Below are 19,818 nucleotides of genomic sequence, written 5' to 3' on the forward strand. Positions count from 1 at the left end.
CCTGTCTGCTTCTTGTACTACGGATGACCACTAAGAAGATAACAATGTACAATGTATTCATTATCAAGACTGTCCTATTAATCAGCTGTGAAACTGTCTCATTCATATTTATTTCTCAAAAAATAAAATTAAAAAATAAATGAATAAATAAATATTTAAAGGTTTTTTTAAAAAACGTAACACAAGAAGCAGAAAATAAATCACTTGATGTAGTCTAAAAACACTTTTATTATGCATAGGATTCAAAACATCACTCTCCAAAAACAGGTATCACTTTCCAAATTCCAGGCAGCAACAAGTGGGTGCCTATGTGCTTCCCAGAACCAGTTACCCAGACCCATCGGGACCATGGCCTCCCTGGTACCACCTGGTTCCTTCCCCAGAGCCCTCCCCTCTGATCTGCTCATCTCCCATCGCTAGTCTTTCCCTTTTCCATCCCACCATGTGTCACTCTCTGTCCCATCCTGGAGGAGTCCCAGCTCTTGACTGAAGAGCACAGGTCATCCATTCCTCCTTTGCCTCTGCTGCTCTCACCCAGCGCTTGGAGCAGATGGTGCTGTCCCCTTCCCACTTGGCCCCTGTGACTCCTTCTCTTGTCCTCGGCTGCTCTGGAAGATGGATCTCCCCAGGCTGAGCGCAGTTCAGGGTCACACCTTCCTGCCACCCCGTTCCCAAGACCCTGCATCTTGTCTCGGAAGTGACACCACCGAGAGAAAAGGGCAGTGCGTGGTGTGGGGTAGGTGTGGCCAATGCCTCCTCACAGGGACACAGAGAGATGACCGAGTGCCCCATGGTCGCAGAGCATCCGCCCTGTTCTGTGGTCCCCACCCCCTAAGGTGTTTTTCCTGCTCCTTTTCTCACTCACCACCTGCATCCTCTGTACCCACCCTTCCAAAAAGCCACCTGGACTGGCCTTCCACCAGCAGGGCCACGCAGGTCCTCTGAGCTTCCACAATGCCTTGGGTAGACAGCTGACCCTGCAGCCACCATGCTGAGCCGATGTTCTCTGTGTCTGTGTCTTCCAAGAGCACTTTTAGATATGGCACAAAGCTTTTCCTCTTTTTATTATTTCAAATCACCAGTGGCTACCACACAGCTTGGTTCATCGTTAGCACACAATTGTTCTCGAGGATATGAATAAGTGAGCTCTAGCACTCATTGAAGAAAAGTTGAAGAGAGGTTTGGTGTCTTGCTTATGAAGCATACAGCTGGTTGGTGACAAGGCTTTGCCCAGGCCCAGTGTGCCTCCGGTGGGGATGGTGGCAAGCACAGCCAGCAACAGACGAGCCCCAGAACCCTTGACATCCACCGGGCAACTAACTGGCAGACTGAAGGCGATGCCGCCATATCCCTCACCAATGAGGCCACTAGCTGTCTAAGCAGCCATTTCTACTCCAGTGGTTGTCGTGGGCTCAGGGAAAAAGCCATACTGTGCTTTGTCAGTAGCTCAGGGAAAAGCCAGACCCTCGGCCCCAGACCCCGAAGAAGGGAAAGACTTCCTGAGTGAAGGAGGCCGTGAAGGTGTAGATGTGCTCCTGGGTGACAGCATTGCAGAAGGTCACCCAGCCCACCTCATAGTCCAGGGACACGCGCAACTGCCTGGGATGTTCCTCCAAGGCCAGCCGTGTGGGGAAGGAGCCCAGGGCAGACACGAAGCCCCAGGCCAGGCGCAGGGCCCACACTCCCTCCTCCGGCCGCAGGCGCAGCTCCCCCTTCCGCTGCACATCCCCATTCGCCACCCCCACAGTGCAGCTGCCCCCGTGGGCCAAGTCCACGCTCACCAACCACGTATGTCTGCCCTCTGTGAAGCCACGCAGGGCCAGCACGCATGTGGCCCGGTCAAAACGCTGGGGGCTGTCTGGTGAATTTTGCCATTTATAGGAGAACCGAACCCGTTGGTGGTCCTCGGACAAGAGGAGCTTGGGGTGGGAAGTCTGGGGGTCCAGAGAGATGTGAGCTGTGGAAAAGCCAAGAGAGAGGTGTTGGCAGAGGGGCTGTGACCTTCAAGGACGGCACAGGCCCCTTCCCTCTCACCTGCAGGTTAGCGCTAGAGCACAGCCGGAACAATACAGCACAGGGCTCCAGGATAACTTGTTAGAAACAGTCACAGAACCTGCCTGAGCACGCACCCAGGGTTCATGCACACGCTCAAGCCCCTGGCCCTCTGCAGAGTTGCTCTACGCTAGAGAGGAGCAGCAGCGTGCTCGGGCCTCCTCCTGCTGGGACACACAGCCCTCCGCCCTGCTAACTGCCATCTGGAGCCAGACTTTCCTCCTCTCTGGGCCTTTTCCAGGGTCCTTCCCACTCCCCTCAGGGCACTAGGACCCTTCCCTCTCAGGCTCTGCTCCTCCCAGCTGGCGCTGCAGTCTCAGTAGTTCTAGCCCTTCAGGCTGCAAGAACCACTTTAACACCAAACCTGCAGAACCCTACACTCAGAACACTCACTAACTGAGACCTGGGGCTGGCAGGATAGCTCAGCAGACTAAGCGTCTGCTCTGGCAAATGCAAGGCCTGGGGCTCGATCCCAGGTCCCACATGTTGTGCTGGGCTCTGCCCCATGGCACAATGAGCCATCGAACCAGTCTGGGCATGGTGGCACACGCCTATAATCCCAGCAGTGGTGAGGCTGAAGACAGGAGGATCATTATGAGTCAGAGCTGTGTAGTAAGACCTTGTACCAAACACATGAGTGAAAAAAAAAAAAAACAAACTAATTGAGACCTGTCCAAGGGTTAAAGGGCTCCTTTTAGCAGCTCCACGACCCACACAGCCTTGAACTGATGTGGGGCTGTACACCTTGAAGGGTCTGTCCTTTGCATTGCTCTCCTACCCCAGGCTCCTCTCTCTAACATCATCTGTGAAATGACATCAGAGAGGGCCAGGGATTCTTGACAGCTCTGAGACCAAAGTCTTCCTCTTCTAAGACCTTCCATTAACCTTACCCACTCTAGCTTCTCCAGGAAAGATGGCTGAATGCCCAGCCCTTTCCCCAAAATTCCCTTCCAGGTCTTACAGAGGAAGTCTACACACACACACACACACACACACACACACACACAGCATCCATCAGGAATTACGGGGCTAGAACTGCTGCAGATACCAAAGTCTGCAGATGCTTGAGTACCTCACATGGAACGAGCAGTCTGTAAACAGGCACATTCTCCTGCAGACTTTAAGTTATCTCTAGATTAATTATTATGCCTAATACAATATAGATGTCACATAAGTAACTGTCATGCTGGATTGTTCAGTAAATAATGACAAGAAAGTCTGCCGTGTTGAGTACATCTTCTATCGGAGGTTGAATCCATGGATATGGAACCCGTGGATACGGAGGCCGAACTTGTGTGTGTGTGTGTGTGTGTGTGTGTGTGTGTGTGACACAAGTATACATAACACATACACACACAAGAGGACACAGAGATGATTACTTAGTGCTTGGTACAGAGTTGTGCAAAATTACCTCATTTTGGGAACTTGTCACTCCGCCCTCCGGATATTAGCTACTTACCTGGTTCATAGTCCAACTCAAAGCAGAGTTTTTCTGCAAAAAAGAGAACAAGATGAATTTATTAGTCCCCAAACCAGAGCGCATCTAGTGGAGGGCAGGGGAGCTGGGGAAAGACAAGAAGAAAGGAAGCTGGGATTTCAGGCTTTGACTCCTTTGGGGTTTTTTGTTTGTTTGTTTGTTTGAACTGTGTAGTTCAGGCTGGTCTTGAACTTGCATCCAGGCTTTGTGATTCTAAACCCCAGCTTGCACCTCGACTTCCGGGCTGTGCTAACACGCGCTTCCTGCAGGTCCTGGGTGCAAATCTGCACCTGCTGAAAGTTCCCAGGGACAGCAGTGCTGCTGGAGAGAGCCCGCCCGGGTCCACCACTCCGCTGCACACTGGCAGGGATCCTGCCTGCCTGGCCCATCGCTGTGCGTGGAGCCCCGACGTAGTAAGTGCTCAGCAAACATCTGCTCAGTGAACAGATCAGTGCATGCACATGTCTATTGCTCTTCCTGGAAAGAATTTTTAGGACAGCCACAGGTCAGTCTTTGATTAGAGTACAAGGCCTTCCCTGACACACCACAGGAATGCCCGTCAGACTACAGAGGAAGTGCTTTGGTAGCATTTTTACGGCTGGCCATTTAGAAACAGGTGATGTCACCCATGATGTGCATGCAGGCTTCCTGATTTTCCCTTCAGACTCTGCCTTCTTGTCACTGCTCCTGGTTCCAGGAAACAGGTGGGGCACAGTCTACAGGGGCAGCTGGTGCCCAGGACCATCCACAGAAGGAAAGCGAAAGTAACGGAGGGGTGAGTCAGCCACCCAGCATACACACACTGTCATAGCTACTAGTGAACAATGTTCATCATCAAATCTTATCACACACTACAGATGCTGCTGTAAAATTTTAAATTATTCATAATGATATAATCATTATATATGCTGCTAATCATTATCTTGTACATTTGTCTAATTACTTTGTCTAATTATTCTTCAAATAAACTGACTTTTCCTCAGAAATCTTCAGCTTTATCATTTTTCTCTATTGTCACATTATCCAAAGAAGAGGATGTTATAAAAATCTGTAAGTCAGAAAACCAAGTGGCTGAGAGGGGGCAAGTCTCGCCAAAGCCCGAGACCGATGGGCAGCGGCGCTCGGAAGCCGGTCCTAAGCGGCCTCCACACTGCGCTCGGAGGAGCTGGGGCCCCTTACCCAGGAAGGTCTTCACCTCTCTATGCAGTGGCAGAGCCTGCCGGGGGAAGTCCCGGATCTGCTGGCCCAGCTCCGGGGACACCGCCTCTGGTTTCCGGCACTTTCTGGTTTCACACCTGGTGGCACAGAACGGTGGGGTGAGAATGGCCTCCTTGTTGGTGTCCCCAGAGCCAGCCAGGCTTCCACTAAGGAGGCACCAGCTCCCCCGGGAAGTGTCTACGCTTCCTCTGGGACGGACCCCATGACCACCCCGGGGCTGTGCCTGCCGCTGTGTGTGAGCATGCAGTCAAGCAGGTGGGTGAAACATGTGAACATGCACCCTTAAACTGAGACTGCTGCACGCTTACACGGCACTAACCAGCCATGTGGTGCACAGGCCTGCATTTATGTGCAAAAGAGAATCTGCGTCACTCACCTTATTAGGGTGCTTCTGATATCCTAAGGGAGAGAAAGAGTAGGGATTCAGCGTCCAGTTTTTCTCTTCTATTTCTCTTATGACTGACTGCAAAATGCAAAATACCAGGTAGCTGTGGTGGCACATGCCTGTAATCACAGCACTCTGGGAGGCAGAGGCAAGAGGACTGTGAGTTCAAGCCTAGACTGGGTCACTTAGTAAGACCCTGTCTCAAAAGATGTTTAAAAAGGCTGAGGATGTAACTCGCTAAGAAGGTCCTGGGTTCAGTCTCCAGTGGACCACAATACAGAACAACAACAAATTTAAAATACCACATTCCTAGGCCTTGATAGAAAAAGGACACCAGACCACAAAGTGTTGGTATTTACCAGCCTTGCAGGGTCAGAGGCAAATTCTTTACAGGACAGACCCAAACAGAGTGGCCTAGGCCTGACACTGATGGTGTGACACCAAAGCAAGTAAATCCCACACCACAGCACCCTCTTTCTCAGCCCTCGGTGCACCCCCAAATCACTGGTGTCGAACAGATGCATGTGTAGTGCAGACAGCCATTTGTTATCTCAGAGAGCCTAAGAGGCTTTCCACCACTGCCCTAAGTCATGCTGCCTTTCTGGTGACTTGCCAGAATACCAGTCTCTCTCCTCTAGGTTGAAGAGGGGAAATAGGCCAGACAGAACTCCATGCTGGTGGACAGGGACACTCAGGGCATAAGGAATGGTTTGCACTGGACACGGAGCTTGCCTTCGCGTATCTAATACTTTCAAAGTGTTAATCCTACCTCCGTTGTCCTGTTGCATCCTCACAAGAGCCCCCTGAGGTCTTTGTTGTTCAGTGGGCAGTGGGATGGAGAAACCAAGGACAGAAAGTGCAGTGACTAGGGACTCCTGGGGAAGACCACACTAGAATCTGGTCCTCTGGCCCAGCAACCTGCCTCCCCAGTGGGACTCAGGATGTACAAGTGAAGGAGGCTCGGACAAGAGGAAGAGGCAATGGGCACAGCTGGGCGGGCTCGGGCTCACCGTCAGGAGCTCCCTCGCTGGCCTCTCACTCTTCTCCTCCAGCTCTTCAATCAGGGTGCTAAACCGGCAGATCTCCCCAGCGACCAGGCGATCAAACTCCTCCTGCTGCTTCAGGATGTCCCCATCCAGCTTTCCCAGTTGCGCTAAAAGAATGCTCTGCTGCTCTTCCAGAAACTGGCTCAGATGTGCAAACTCGGAAATCACCTGTTGTCTCTTGGTGGCCACCTGAGTCTGAGGAGGCAGGAGGAGAGCCCATAGCACAGTGTTCTCCCGCTTCCTCCTCTCTGTGCCCTCCTTCTCCTTTTTCTGCCTTCACTCTCCTCTCCCTATGGAGAGGCTTGGTGGTAAAATCCCCACCACCACACCCACCAGCCTGGTCCCCGACAGATTTGGAGATGTACTACAACCTAATTCTACTTCCCACCTGCTGTCCCTTCCCCTCCTGGGAGCTGGACAGGCCAGCTCTGCCTCAGCACCATCTGCTGGGGCTTCTGGGAGGTTTAGGCTAGAGGCGGCAGAGGGGACACCCGGATGCCCTCCTGGCAGGAAGAGTGCACGTGAGCCAAGCACCAAGCCACATTCCAGGCACAGTCTCATTTGCTCTTTCCAGCAATCCCACATGGTGGTGGTGATTTTCAATCTCTACTTTACAAATAAGTAAACTGAAGTTCAAGAGTTTCCTGAGCTCATGCACTTGCGCCAGGTTCAGACTCAGTGTCTTCCAATCCCTCTGCACTGTACTGCCTCAGTTTCCAGGACACTGGGCCCCGAGGAAGGGTAGGGCAGGGAGGGTGCAAGGACCTACCAGCAGGACCTGTATCCTTTTATTTTCTCTCAATTGAATTTCCTGAATCTTCTCTCTCTCTTTTCTTAGACACACAAGACACTTCTGTATTTGCTCCTGGGGAGAAGGAACACATGATTCATGGGGGAGGGGGGCGTCGAATCCCATCTTCTGCCTCTGCAAATGAGATGCCCCAGGAAAGGAGGTTGGCCCTTGGCTGACAGCACTTGGCCTGCCTCACTTGGATAGCTTACTTCTGTGGGCCTTGTTCTTGTTGCTTTGCGCCCCACGAATCCTGCCCAAAGGCTTTCCCTTTTCTCAGCAAAGCCCATGACTTGGTTTCCCCCTAAGTTAAGCACCCTCCTTTTCTTTGCACTGGGTACATGGCACTCACACATTTCCTGAGCTTGACATCCCCTTGGCTGAAATTATTCTGACTTTCTGACTCACCCTAAGGGAGCACATGCAAATAGCAACCTTCCCTTGTTACTAGAATCACTTATCTAGCTGGGCATGATGGCACACCCACTGGCAAGCCCAGTACTCAGGAGGCTGAGGCAGGAGGGTCACTGCGAGTTGGAGGCCAGCCTTGGCTACACAGTGAGTTTATGACCACCTGCAGTGAGACCCTGACTCAAAAATCCAAAAAAGCGTTTGGGATATAGCTCAGTGGCACAGCACCTGCCTAGAAATGAGAGGTGGTGAGCCTGACTCCAAGTACAAAAAAATAAAATAAAATAGGTAGGTAGGATTCTGGAGGGAAGAAGAAACTTGGAAAATGCAAACATAACTGATAAATTGTTTTAGAGATTATTAGCTCTAGAGTGGAGTCCAGAACAGGTACAGACACATAAATATTTATATGTGTATATTCAAATATACAAATAGAATGCTAATCATCAGATGCTAACTAGTTCAGTTCCCACTCCTACTAAAACATAATAAACAACCAAACCCAACTAAACCCAGCCCACATTCGCCTACTGACAGATAAAATTACGCAGCACTGATAAAATTACCCAGCTGGCATATATGTAAACTTATTTTTATGTGCTTATTCTTCCAGTACCGGGGATTGAACTCAGGTCCCTGTGCTTGCTAGGCAAGCACTTATTCTACTGAGCTATCTCACTGGCCCCTGTAAACTTATTTTTAACACACTCAAGTACAGATGTACTCAGGCCCCCCGGTCTGTGACGGTGCAAGAATGAGCATGCGCACACCGCTTACCGCGCCGTCCCTGGGACACAAACCAGACTGCTGCTGGGCCAGACCCACGTGCCCTGGTCACTCGGCAAGTATTTACTGAGCTCTGGGCCAGGGGCAAACAACGCAGAATTCCCTGGAAATCACAGGTCCCGATTCCCTGGGCCTACAGCCTGGGGGTCGCTCAAGCAGGGAGCACGCACCCGGCTGCGCCGATCGCTGCCCCTCGTGCGCAGTCCCGCCCCGCTCGCGTCCCGGCCCCCGACCCCCGCCCCTACCCGGTAGGGCTCCGCCGCCGCCTCCAGGAAGCGCACGCTGTGCTCGCCGTGCAGACCCGCCTCGCGGCACACCACGCACAGTTGCGCCTCGTCGTCCTCGCAGAAGAAGTAGAGCTTCTCGCCGTGCTGCGCGCAGGCCCCCTCCTCCGGCCCGGCGCCGGGCTGCAGGCGCTCGATGCGCTCCACCACGCCCGCCAGCTGCCAGTTGGGCCGCAGCGCCCCCGCGCGGAAGGGCTCCTTGCAGAGCGGGCAGCCCAGGGGCCCCGCGCCCCGGCCCTCGCAGTAGCGCGCCAGGCAGCCGCGGCAGAAGTTGTGGCCGCAGTCGATGGTGACGGGCTCCCGCAGGGTGGCCTGGCAGATGGGGCAGCTGACCTCGTCGGCCAGGCTGCTCACCGAGGCGGCCGAGGCCATGCCGGCTCCGGGCCGCCCTCTGCGGGCGCGGGAGGAGCTGTGTGGACGCGGCTCCCGCGCCCACTCTCACGCGTGCCTGCGGCTAGACGCCAGCGGGACAGGCGGCTCCGTGTGTCTCTGGCACCGCATCCCAGTCCTGCCCGCGGAGGATCTGACCGGAACACAGCAGAAACAGAGAAACAGCCAGGGGGAGCAAGGCTGCGCTCCAGGCCCCGCAGGTGGCTGGGGTCACCGCTCCGCGTCGCCGCTTGCCTAGAAGCAGGGCTGGTGTTTCAGCTGCGCGACTGAAAGAGGTCGTTTTGGGGGAGGAGAGAGAACCGGCTCAGCGAGGCGGTGCCACCCCAGGCTCCCTGTTAGGCGGCCGCTGTCTCTGGGCAGATTGGCCCTATCTCAACCCTGAACTTGCCAGGCCCTGGGCAGGGGCATGTGCGGACTCAGATAAGAGCTACAGCGGGTGACACAGAACAGGCAACATCACCAGCAAGGTTCCAGCTAGCCCAACCCAAACATCGAAGAGGCTGTACTGGGTTCGGGCTGGGGAAGGAAAGACAGTGGCTGGGCAGCGACCGCACCTTGCGTTGATAGGAGCCTTGGCGTGCGCTCACTTAGTCCACATCTGCCCTGCTGTCCTCCTGTGCAGTCGGATCTCCAGTGATTCGGGCAGCCTCAACCCGGTGCCTTGGCCTGCCTGAAGTGTCCAAAGAAGCTGCAGGACCCTAGTTTACAGTCAGCTCCTGGGAGACACAGAGCTCTGAAATGCACTCCAAACCACATGTGCAATTTAAGATTTTCTACTAGGGATATGGAATAAACAAACATGAAATTAATATTTTTAGGGCTACTGGGAAAGAACTCGGGACCTTGTGCTTGCCAGGCAGGCACTTAGGCTGCTGAACTATCTCCCTGGCCCAGGCAAGGCCAGCACAACATGTGGTGTCGAGGATCAAACCCCAGATCCTGCACCTGCCTAAGCAGGTGCTTAGTCCACTGAGTTATCTCGCCAGCCCTGTAATATATTTTGCTTAGCCAGATATTTCCAAAGTTACCTCAACATGTCATCGTGAGAGGTTATTAATGAGATTTTTTAATATTTCCTTCGTAATGGTAAGTCCTTTAAATCCAGTGTGTATTTGCACACCAGCACGTCTGGATCTGGGCTGGGGGTCAAGGGGTGCAGTGCAGCCCCAGGGCTGGGACCGAACAGGAGGACAGAGATGAGACACGTAGTCTTAGGACACCAGGGTGCCCGCTGATCATCAGCAGAGAATGGAAGGGCATCTGGCTCTGTCCACTTGAACTGTGACTGCGTGGGTAGAGTATGGGAACAGCATCCATCTCCTCTGTAAAATGAAGAGAATGATACCTGCCCCCAAAGGATTGTCATTAGTTTTTTTTTTTTTTTTTTTTTTGTGGAGCTGAGGATTGAACTCAGGCCCTTGTGCTTGGCAGGCAAGTGCTTATTCAACTGACCTGTCTCCCCGGCCCCACGATTGTTATTAGAATTGCTTATAATAATCGAAAAGAGGTAAATGTGTTTGAATCTGTTTATATCTTTGACGGATTGAGTTTTCTTTTTTTTTCCCCCCAGTACCGGGGATTGAACTCAGGACCCTGTGCTTGGCAGGCAAGCTCTTATTCTACTGAGCCATCTCTGGGCCCTGATTGAGTTTATCAACACAACATATGAATTATAATTTCTTGCCTTCTGCTAGTGTTAGCCCAGCCCCGGGGGCTGCAGCACAAGTGGGAGCTTGGCTCCCCAGCAGGGGCAGAGGCAGTGAGGTGAAAAAGAAGGGTGCTGGAAGAAGAGGCCCTGCGGCCTCAGAAGTGGTCACCTCTAGCCTCAGAAGTGGTCACCTCCCTCTCCAGCCCGGACTTTGATGATGCCTGGGGCGCCTCGGAACTGGACGTTCATAGCTCCCTCCTGCTCCACCTGAGACAGTGGCTCCTCAGTTTTCCCCACAGAAGTGTGGTCTGGATTCCGGGAAACCCATCTCCCTGCGACCACAGACAGGTGTGCCCTGCTCGCCATCCCAGGGACCAGAATGTGACCCGAGTCCCGGCAAACACGGGTGTGTCACAACGCCCTGGAGTTTGGACCCTTCGTGCTGGCGGGGTGGCCCGGCCCCCGCGCGCAGGAGGCGGAGCCAGGGGCGTCTTCGTCCTAGCGCCCTGCTCAGACTCCTCTTCCTTGCTCTCCAAGACGCACTTAAAAGTGACTCAGTTTCAGGAAAGGAAGTTCATGTGGACCGAGACAGCGGCCTTCATGGGCGGGCTGGGGAAGGCACCGTGATGCCCGTGGCCCCGTCCCTTCAAGGAGTCCACGATGGGGCCACCTGTCTGGCCTGTGCAAAGCCCCTGAAGGATGCGGTTGGGGCCACCTGTGGACACAGCCTCTGCCGGCTCTGCCTCCCGCCCACTGCCCAGATGGGGGCCCAGCCCTCGGGCAGGATGCTGCTCTGCCCGCTGTGCCAAGAGGAGGAGCAGGTGGAGGCCCCTGCGGTCCCTGTGCCCCTGGGTCCTCCGGGGGAGACCTACTGCGAAGAGCACGGCGAGAAGATCTACTTCTTCTGCCAGATGGACGCCGAGTTGTTGTGCGCTCTGTGCCGGGAGAGCCCCGGCCACCAGGCCCACAGCGTGGGCTTCCTGGATGAGGCCATCCAGCCTTACCGGGTGAGAGCGCAAGTGGGGCGGCGGTGGGTCCGTGGTGATGGAGGTGGAATCAGCTGACACCCTCGCTTAGCCCTAGGGCAGAAGGGCCTCCTTGTTCCTGCTCCCGTGAGCACCTCAGCCACTTCATTTTTTTCTTTCTTTCTTTTCTTTTTTTTTCTTTCTTTCTTTCTTTTTTTTTTTTTTCTATTTCTTTCTTTCCTTTCCTTTTTTTTTTTTTTTTGTAAGGGTCTACAGGGCCTCACTAGGTAGATCGGACTCAGTGATTCTCCTGTGTTCAGCCTCCCAAAGTGCTGGGATTACAGGTGCGTGCCACCACGCCCAGTCTCGATCGCCTCTCAACACACCCCAGGGGCAGGGCTGGCACTGCGCACCCATATCGAACCCCGGTTGCTGCATCTGCTTAAACTTTAATCCGCTGAACTATCTGGCTGGCCCTGAGTTGAGTTGAACCTGTATCTCTGCCCCTTCTCCCCACAGGATTGGCTCAGGAGCCAACTGGAGGCTCTGAGAGAGGAAAGGGACAAAATTGAAGACACAAAGTGTCGTGAAGACCAGAAGCTCCAAGTCTTGCTGGTAAAAACTGAGCCATTGTCTCCCCTGTCCCCCGGGCACTTTCCTGACAGGCTAGTGTCTGGTGTCTGCATGGAAAAGCCCAGCTACCCTCTCACTCACTGTCCTGCCACCACACAAAAGCTTGGATCTCAGAGTGCTGGAGTTAGAAGTTGGTCCAGGATCCTTCTTATCCATCATTTACAGAGCAGAAAAGTGAGGCCCAGTGAGTGATACAGGAGAACCACTAGGTCTTATGACCAAGCCCTGGTGCAGGCTGAGATTGCCAGAAGGGGGTCTCTTGGGTCTTAAACCACTGCTCTTCTGGCCTGGCCTGAAAATGTTACTTCAGATGGGAAGTCAGGCGCAGGCAGAGAGAGTCTGGATTCCACGCGTGACCCCAAAGCTGACCCTGAGGCCCATAGTGTATGGTGTGGCTCTGTCGGCTCTTTCCCACCTCTTCGTCCAGGCTACAAGGAAGGAGAAAGTCTGTGGTGTGGGAATTTATGGTAGTGTGGCCAAGGAGATGGGGTGTCGAGACAGAAGGATTCTTCCATGTCCCTCTGTTCCCAACAAAGCCTGTCCTCACAGACTAAAACCAGTGTCACACACTCTTCCACCAACCTGGAAGAGCTAATTATGAATTCCTTGCACCTTCATTCCTGGCCCTGAAAGCACAGTGTAGTACAGTTCTAGAATCTTGAGCTGAGACAATAGAGAAGTAGAGCACTTTCACGCTTGGTAGGTTTATCATGAGAGTCATCTACTTCTGTAGAATTATTAGGAGGAATGAGTCTTAGAACTACATCCTCTGAGTTCTACTTCGCCCCCAAGTGTACAGAGGACCCTCTGGAGTCCCCCCAGAAGCCCTCCCTAATCAGCCTCTTTCCTTTGCTGACAGGCTCAGATTGAAAGCAAGAAACAAGAAGTAGCAGCAGCTTTTGAGAGGCTCCAGCAGGCGCTAGGGGACCAGCAGCGCCTCCTGCTGGCCAGGTTGGGGAAGCTGGAGCAGCAGGTGCGGCGGGAGAGGGAGGAGTACAACAGCAAGGTCTCGAATGAAGTCGCCCGGCTCAGCGCCCAGGTGGAGGAGCTGGAGGAGAAGTGTGGGCAGCCAGCATGTGCGCTTGTGCAAGTGAGCCGATGTTCCCTTGGGAGAGCGGAAGGGTACCTTAGGAAGCCCACACTCTGGGCTGGAGAACGTGGTGGCAGGAGAGGGAGGCGCAGATCTCTCTAAGCTGAGGGCTGGGTGGTGGTCTGCCCCACTGGCCCAGAGAGGCAGATGTGTGCTGTGGGCTGTGAAGAAAGAGCTTTGGAGTCACACAGTCTTGGGTATGGTGTCAGCTTTTCCCATTTGTCACGTGGTTGAGTCACCTTTTCTAAGCAATAGGGATTATAATGAGATCTCCCACAGGGTTGTGGTGACCAGGTCTAAAACGCTCAGTCTGGGTCAAACACCCAGAGGCACGCCTACTTAGCGCCTGTTGTGCTTATCATGAGCCAAGGCCAAGCCAGGTTTGGCTGCGGACTCAAGGCTGGTGCCTGCTCTCCACCATCCCCAAGAAAATGTGGAGCCAGAAGGTAGCACAGGGACCCGGCTTCAGAATCCATCAGAACAAGGGCATGTGGTGGAAAGGAACAGTTCTGATGAGTAATCAAGTAGATAATTTCGGGGAGGAGAGTTTTGAGCTGATGTTTTAAAGGAAGAGAAGATGTACAGAGTCCCTGAACAGGACATGTGGAAACTAAGTGTGCTCCTCTTTCCTTTGTAGGATGCCAGAGTCAACCAGAGCAGGTAGGGTCACTCCCGTCCTGCCTCAGGTAGCCACATCCCTGAGACACTGACAGCGCCCACCTCCCCCTGGCGGGTTGCTGCCCAGGAGCAAGAAAGCCTCTGACAGATGCACACTAGAGCTAACGCACACGTACTAACAACCTAGGCGCACTGAAGGCACGCTCTAGAGGCTTACTTGTGAATGGATAGGTTGGTACTGGGGACATGTTTTTCTTCCTATAAGTGAAGTTATAATTAGTAATCATGGTTAGGCAGATCCAAGGACATCTTTAATCCATTCAGTTACTACTTTTAAGTCAGTAACTAACACCACTGGAAATGGAATTTGAGAAAGTGTTTTTAATAGCTTATGAGAAGCAGGGAGCCTGGGAAGAACACCCAGATCCTCCCTCCTCCCCACACTCTTTCTCCTGTTTCCTTCAGTTTCCCAGTGACAGGCCAGGCCCCAGAGGCTCCTTTCCTGTCTTCTCTGCTGCATGGCAAGCAGTCTGTGCTGAGATGTGCAAACACAGGACAGGAAACCCCTGTTGTATATTTGGGGCCCACCCATGGACAGCAGGAATAACCCCGCACCCCTGAGCCAGGAAATGTCTCCAAATGGGCTTTGCAAAGGGCCTTAGAGTTGGAGAGGCTGGGGGTCAGGTCAGAGGCCAGAGGTCAAAGGTCAAGGATGAGGCGGCTGGGGAGGGCAGCAGTGCTTGCACATGTGCTTAAGAGTAATGAGCCAGGACCAGAGTCCGAGACTTGTAGCCTGAAGATTTCTGCCTCATTCAGCGGGGCCTCCCTTGGATTCTTTTTCTTTTTTCTTTTTTGCAGAACCAGGGATTGAACTCAGACCCTTGCGCTTGCCAAGGAAGCACTTATTCCACCGAGCCATCTCCCTGGCCTTCCCTAGGGTTCTTGAGGCCTAGTTGCTTCTTGCTCCCCTTAGATCTGCGGAAATGCCCATTGTTGTAGAAAACTCACATTTCCAACAAAGATAAAGAAATGGTTGGGGCTGGCCAGATAGCTCAGCGGACTAAAGGGCCTGCTTAGGCAGACTCAGGGACCAGGTTTGATCCCCGGCATGCTGTGCAGCCCCCCCACCCCCCGGGACAGACTGAGATGGCCACTGACACTGGACACGGTGGTGCACGCCTGTAATCCCAGCACTTGGGAGGCTGAAAACAGGAGGATCACTACGAGTCTGATCTGTGTAGTGAGACCCTGTAGACCTTATACTAAATACATTTTAAAAGAAAAGAAAAAGAAATGTTCACCCAACATGGTGTTCCCTGCAGTCTGGCAGGAGCCCTGCTCCCTTCATACTATCTCTGGAACTTGAGCCTTGGCTCCCCATTGCCAGTAGGTGTGCCGTGAAGACAGTTGGGAGCCCAGAGGTCATTTCGTCAGACCTAATCGCAAAGATCCGTGATCTCCACAGGAAAACGCTCGTCCTCCCAGAGATGATGAGGACATTCGCAGGTAGGGGAGAAGCAGCCACTTCTCCACCCCCACCATGGCCCTTCTGACCCCTCCCTCCCTCTGTGGGGCCCCAGTCTCCCAGGGAGGCCCCTCCAGGTCCCCACCACCCTATCCCTGGGGGTCACAGCAGGGGTGCAGTCTCCTGTCACCCTCACACTGCAGTCGGTCTCCTCCCTGGAGGCCTGCAGGAAACCACGGCTCAGGGGTCTTCTACTTTCTGCTTCCCACAGAGAACCTGGAACAGCATTTGGAGACCTGGTCAGGTAAGCAGCTAAGGGCTTTTTTTTAACAAAAAGAGAGGGGCCTTTTCACCAGACTTGTGTAACCCAAGGCCTCCTTCTGAGCCCTCGCACATCCTCCCCACACAGTAGAGAAAGCCCTAATAAACTGACCCAATGAGCCTTGCATCTCATTTTTAGGGGAGCACGCTTGTGTTCATCCATTCAGTCCTGAAAAGACGATCCAGCTGGAAATAATCAGTCTTGCAAACTGATGGTGCATGTACAGTTGACCTCTGGTTGTCCTCAAGGCCGAGTATTTTCTAGCCAGGCCTCATATTCCAGGAAGGAGAAGTACACGGGTGCATTCTGAGGCCTGATAATTTGGTCTCTTCTAGCTCATGCTGTGAGACACTGCACAAGCTGGGAAGCCTTTTCATCCCAGCTTCTTTATCTAAGAAGAGGAAAGAGTACTCATAGCTGTGAGGATTAAATAAATCAATGCATACAAAGAGTTTAGGGTCTACCTGGCACATAGTTAATGTTCAGTTAAGGTTAATTATTAACATGTTCATTTTCATTCAAAAGTGTTTACTAGGCCCTCATTTCACCCAGCACTGCACTGGATTCTGTGTAAGTTTGAAGAGATTAGTTTCCAAGAAACAGCCTTTAAGCTGGTGCTTAATTTAACTTCTGTTTCCCTTAGCACCAGCTCCTCCATAGGAGGCATGGCAGCAGGTGCCCAGCAGTCCCGGGGTGTCAGAGGCTTTGAGGACGAACCCGTCAGCTTCCTGTGTGGCCAGACAGGAGCAGGGGGGAAACAGACTGGGAGGCTAGGGCTCTGCTGACCAGCGTCCTCTGTCTTGCAGGGCCGGCGTCGGTGGGGAGGGCGCTGCAGTCCTGGGAGCAGGCACCGGGTTCACCCTGCGGGGCCTTGCGGGGCGAGTGGAGGGCAGTGTGACAGGGCGGCGCCAGACCCCAGCTCCCCCGCATGGCCATGCCTCATCCCTCCACCCTGGGCCCCTGGGGGCACTTACCGGGCCGTGATGCCTGGACACCATGTAGCCACGCACCATGGTTCTGGAAGGGAAAACAGCCAGAATGAGTGTGCGAAGCTTCGGCATCATCCTCCTAGGGGAATCCGGGACCTTGCCGGCTCACATTCGTGTATGCAGCAGACCTCAACCTTGACTTGCAGCTCCCCCACCTGCAGGGCACGGGGCCTTCTCACCAGACCTGCGTGACCCAAGGCCTCCTTCTGAGCCCTCTCGCAACCCCCTCACACAGTAGAGAAAGCCCTAATAAACTGACCCAATCAGCCCCGCATCTTACCTGCCTTGTCCTTCTGAGGAAACTGGGAGGGGCGTGATCACAACAACATGGATGGTGCAGTCCCCGGAGGACCTTGGGGAATGACCTTGGGTTGGGTCCCAAGTTGGCCACTGGAAAAGGGGACCCTTAGGAACAGGAGGGCCCTTGGGTCACTAATTGATTATAGGAGGGTGTCCCCAGAGTGGGTAAAATCCATGGATGGTTTAATAGCTTAAGGTGTTGTTAGGAGAAGGGCCTGGCCCAAGAGGGGCTCCTCCCTTGTCTATTACTTTTGCTTGTTTTGGGCTGAGTTGCTTTTTTCTACCATGTCCTTTGTCATATTTTTGTCATGGAGGTAGTCCTCTACACATACATCAGGCCCTCTAAAACCTTTAGTCAGATAAACCTCTTCTCTGTTAAATTGTGGGTGTTGGGTATTTTGTCCCAGCAAGGTGAACATGACTAATACAAATATCGGTACCAGGGTGGGAAGTTTGCTGATTGTACCTAGGCGTGTGGTTCAGAAGCTTGGGAACTGGTTTGTGGGAGGAGCTAGAACAGGTCCATGGATCCAGGATAGAGAAGCCTGGAAAATCGAAGCTCAAAAGACCAGATGGCTGATAGGAATGCAGACAGTAAAGGCCAGGCTGGTGAGGCCAGAGGTGGAGGTGAAGGCTCTCCTGGAGAATGGGTGTGACGTGCAGGAGAACTGTACAGAGGTGCTGTCTCTGCCCCCTGGCTCTGCTCTGCCCGAGGAACCCATCTTCTGTCCAGGAGTAGGCCTGCCGGCTTCACTCGAGTCTTGTTTTCCCGCTCCCTAAGTTCTTTCCTTGGCTCCCAGTAAATGGTACAGACTGTTATGCTCAACTCATGGTATGCACCCAACATCCATCCATGCAAGGTCTCATTTTACTTGCATTTTCTCCTTGATTTTCAGTTCTCTTCTCACCCCATAGGCAGCTACTAAGGTTTTTCACATGTGCTTGACCATACAGCGACCCTTCAGTATACATTACTAGTTGTTTCTTATGCCCTTATAGCAATAGACTCTTACCATGGCATATGCATCTAGTTTGTGGTTACTCCGAATGCTGAGTAGTGTTCTGTAGCATGCCTCCATCACATTTATTATATGAGCTTATGGTAATGAACATCTAGGTTACCTCCACCAGTCACAATGCAGTGGCATTCTGATACACTGAAATGACACCCAAATTTGAAGGTAGCTTTATTTTACATCAGTGGTCACTGACAGGGAATCAATTGTCCCTCAAAATAAAAGGCACCAAAGGCTCAGGGAGAGGGGAGGGTTATATGAAGTCTGCAAGGGGAGGTACAGAGGCAGAGCACTTGGCTGTCTTTGATCGATTCTTACAATATACATCACAGGGACCAGCCATTTCTAGGAGACAGAAGCTACCGGAACTACTCGGGAACTACCTGGCCAACTAAAGCATACTGGCTGGAGGGGGCGAGTCTTCTACTACATTTCCCCCCTTTTATTTCCCTCACCAAATCTTTGCTGGGTATATTACATGTGATTTTCTGAAACAAGGCCCAACTAGAAGCAGCAACATTAGGGTTGTCAGTGATCCTAGGATGGGTCCTAGCAAAGGTCCCCCAAGATTATCTTACTATACAGTTTTTCCATAAGTTGCTTTTAAGAAAAGACATAGTTTCCCTTTAGTGGCTATGATTTGCTATTACTCTGGCAAAGTAGTGAAGGAGTTACTCACTAGGAGTGTCCAATGTGTTTTGGATACTCATCAAATTTTGGCCAAGTGTTTGATTGACTGTTCTACTCCCTTGGGGCAACCGCCCACACAGTATAAGGCAAAACCACAGCTAGCAGGGGGCTGCGAAGCAAGGACTGGGGTAAGCAGCACAAAATATAAAGGAGAGTGGGGCTGGTGAGATGGCTCAGTGGTCTAAAGCACCTACTTAGAACAAGCTTTAGCAAAAACCCAGGGACCACAGTTCGATCCCCCAGCACCACATGCCAGCCAGCCCGCCCCCTGGTGGGCTGAGCTGGCCACACACACACACACACACACACACAAATAAATAAATAAATAAAATTAAAAAAAAATAAAAAAATAAAGGAGAGTGACACAGGCGGCAGGAACAACGCTGTGAATGGTACCCTCAGGTTTCAGCTGTGCAGACTGAGGAACTGTCTAATCCAGGTACAATCATCTGGATGGGCTCTGTAAACTCTGGAACGCTGGACAAAAGGCTGGATTTCTGAAACTTGCAGAGGTAATTAATACACACCTGGATTATGTGTGCGTGTAGGAGTGCCTATAGGAATAGCTGGGTTTTGTGGGGGTTTTTTGTTGTTGTTTTGTTTTTGTCTTTTTGAGACAAGGTCTCACTATACAGTTCAGGCTGGCCTTGAGCTCATTTTGTAGCCCAGCATGATCTTAAACTCATAGTGATTCTCCTGTCTCAGCCTCCCAAGTGCTGGGACTACAGGCATACACTACCACACCCAACCTAGAGCTATTCTTTTTGTTAAACTTTCAAGGAGCTAGTTACAAGCTGCTTCTGTAGGGTTATATGTTGGAGCACGTGGCCTGCATGCTGAACATAGTTTCTGTGTAGTTATGTCTGCTACAAATACAGGCCTGTGGTCAGTGTCAGTGTCAAGGGGAGGCTGTATCTAGGAATGATTTTTCTAGCAGGACCGTATAAACTTCTGCTGTTTTCTCGGTGCAGATAGGGGACAGGAGGGCTGACGACACAGGTGCTGAAGCTTGAGCTGGGGGCGAGGGTGTGGGTGCCAGCACAGCGGCTTGAGCTAGCAGAACATATAGTAGGGGCAGGTCTGGCTCCGATCTTTTGAGAATACAGAGTAAAGTTTTTCTGACTGGGGTTGATGTTTCAATCAATAGGGACCCCAGAGTGGGCTTAGGAACACAGGTGTGGTGTCCTTGGCAACAGATTTCCATACAGCAGCAGGAAGCAGTGGCAGGGGAGCTTTATCTAGG

At 52.5% G+C, this 19,818-nt stretch overlaps 2 protein-coding genes across 4 annotated transcripts; one reads left to right on the plus strand and one right to left on the minus strand.

Moving 5' to 3' along the window:
* Positions 1-267: 267 nt before the first annotated feature.
* Positions 268-9,615, minus strand: Trim10 (tripartite motif containing 10). The gene is made up of 7 exons (XM_004648416.2): positions 8,411-9,615; positions 6,948-7,043; positions 6,143-6,373; positions 5,124-5,146; positions 4,709-4,824; positions 3,512-3,544; positions 268-1,957 (listed from the first exon to the last, which is right to left on the minus strand). Exons 1-7 carry the CDS (start codon positions 8,819-8,821, stop codon positions 1,440-1,442), a joined length of 1,428 nt encoding a protein of 475 aa, XP_004648473.1. The 5' UTR covers positions 8,822-9,615; the 3' UTR covers positions 268-1,439.
* A 1,408-nt stretch (positions 9,616-11,023) lies between these two features.
* Positions 11,024-16,505, plus strand: Trim15 (tripartite motif containing 15). Of its 3 annotated transcripts, none has more exons than XM_023708591.1 (6): positions 11,024-11,494; positions 11,972-12,067; positions 12,945-13,175; positions 13,813-13,835; positions 15,184-15,299; positions 16,387-16,505. In XM_023708591.1, the coding sequence occupies exons 1-6, from the start codon at positions 11,114-11,116 to the stop codon at positions 16,476-16,478; spliced, it is 939 nt and encodes a 312-aa protein (XP_023564359.1). In that variant the 5' UTR covers positions 11,024-11,113; the 3' UTR covers positions 16,479-16,505. The 3 variants fall into 3 exon arrangements, 2 of the variants coding, with proteins under 2 accessions (XP_023564359.1, XP_023564360.1); XM_023708592.1 differs by lacking the exon at positions 16,387-16,505 and adding an exon at positions 15,530-15,814; XR_002819593.1 differs by lacking the exons at positions 13,813-13,835; positions 16,387-16,505 and adding an exon at positions 15,530-15,814.
* The last annotated feature ends 3,313 nt before the right edge of the window (positions 16,506-19,818 follow it).

This window comes from Octodon degus, unplaced genomic scaffold (genome assembly GCF_000260255.1).
Source record: "Octodon degus isolate 3935 unplaced genomic scaffold, OctDeg1.0 scaffold00405, whole genome shotgun sequence".
Classification (NCBI taxonomy): domain Eukaryota; kingdom Metazoa; phylum Chordata; class Mammalia; order Rodentia; family Octodontidae; genus Octodon; species Octodon degus.

Excerpts from the sequence above, each read along its gene's own strand:
- Trim10 (XM_004648416.2), bottom strand. The coding sequence starts at position 8,821 with ATGGCCTCGGCCGCCTCGGTGAGCAGCCTGGCCGACGAGGTCAGCTGC. Across the intron at positions 7,044-8,410 it reads CGGCGGCGGAGCCCTACCGG|GAGCAAATACAGAAGTGTCT; the intron begins GTAGGGGCGGGG and ends CCTTCTCCCCAG. Across the intron at positions 4,825-5,123 it reads ATCAGAAGCACCCTAATAAG|GTGTGAAACCAGAAAGTGCC; the intron begins GTGAGTGACGCA and ends CTGTGCCACCAG.
- Trim15 (XM_023708591.1), top strand. The coding sequence starts at position 11,114 with ATGCCCGTGGCCCCGTCCCTTCAAGGAGTCCACGATGGGGCCACCTGT. Across the intron at positions 12,068-12,944 it reads AGAAGCTCCAAGTCTTGCTG|GCTCAGATTGAAAGCAAGAA; the intron begins GTAAAAACTGAG and ends CTTTGCTGACAG. Across the intron at positions 15,300-16,386 it reads GATGATGAGGACATTCGCAG|GGCCGGCGTCGGTGGGGAGG; the intron begins GTAGGGGAGAAG and ends TCTGTCTTGCAG.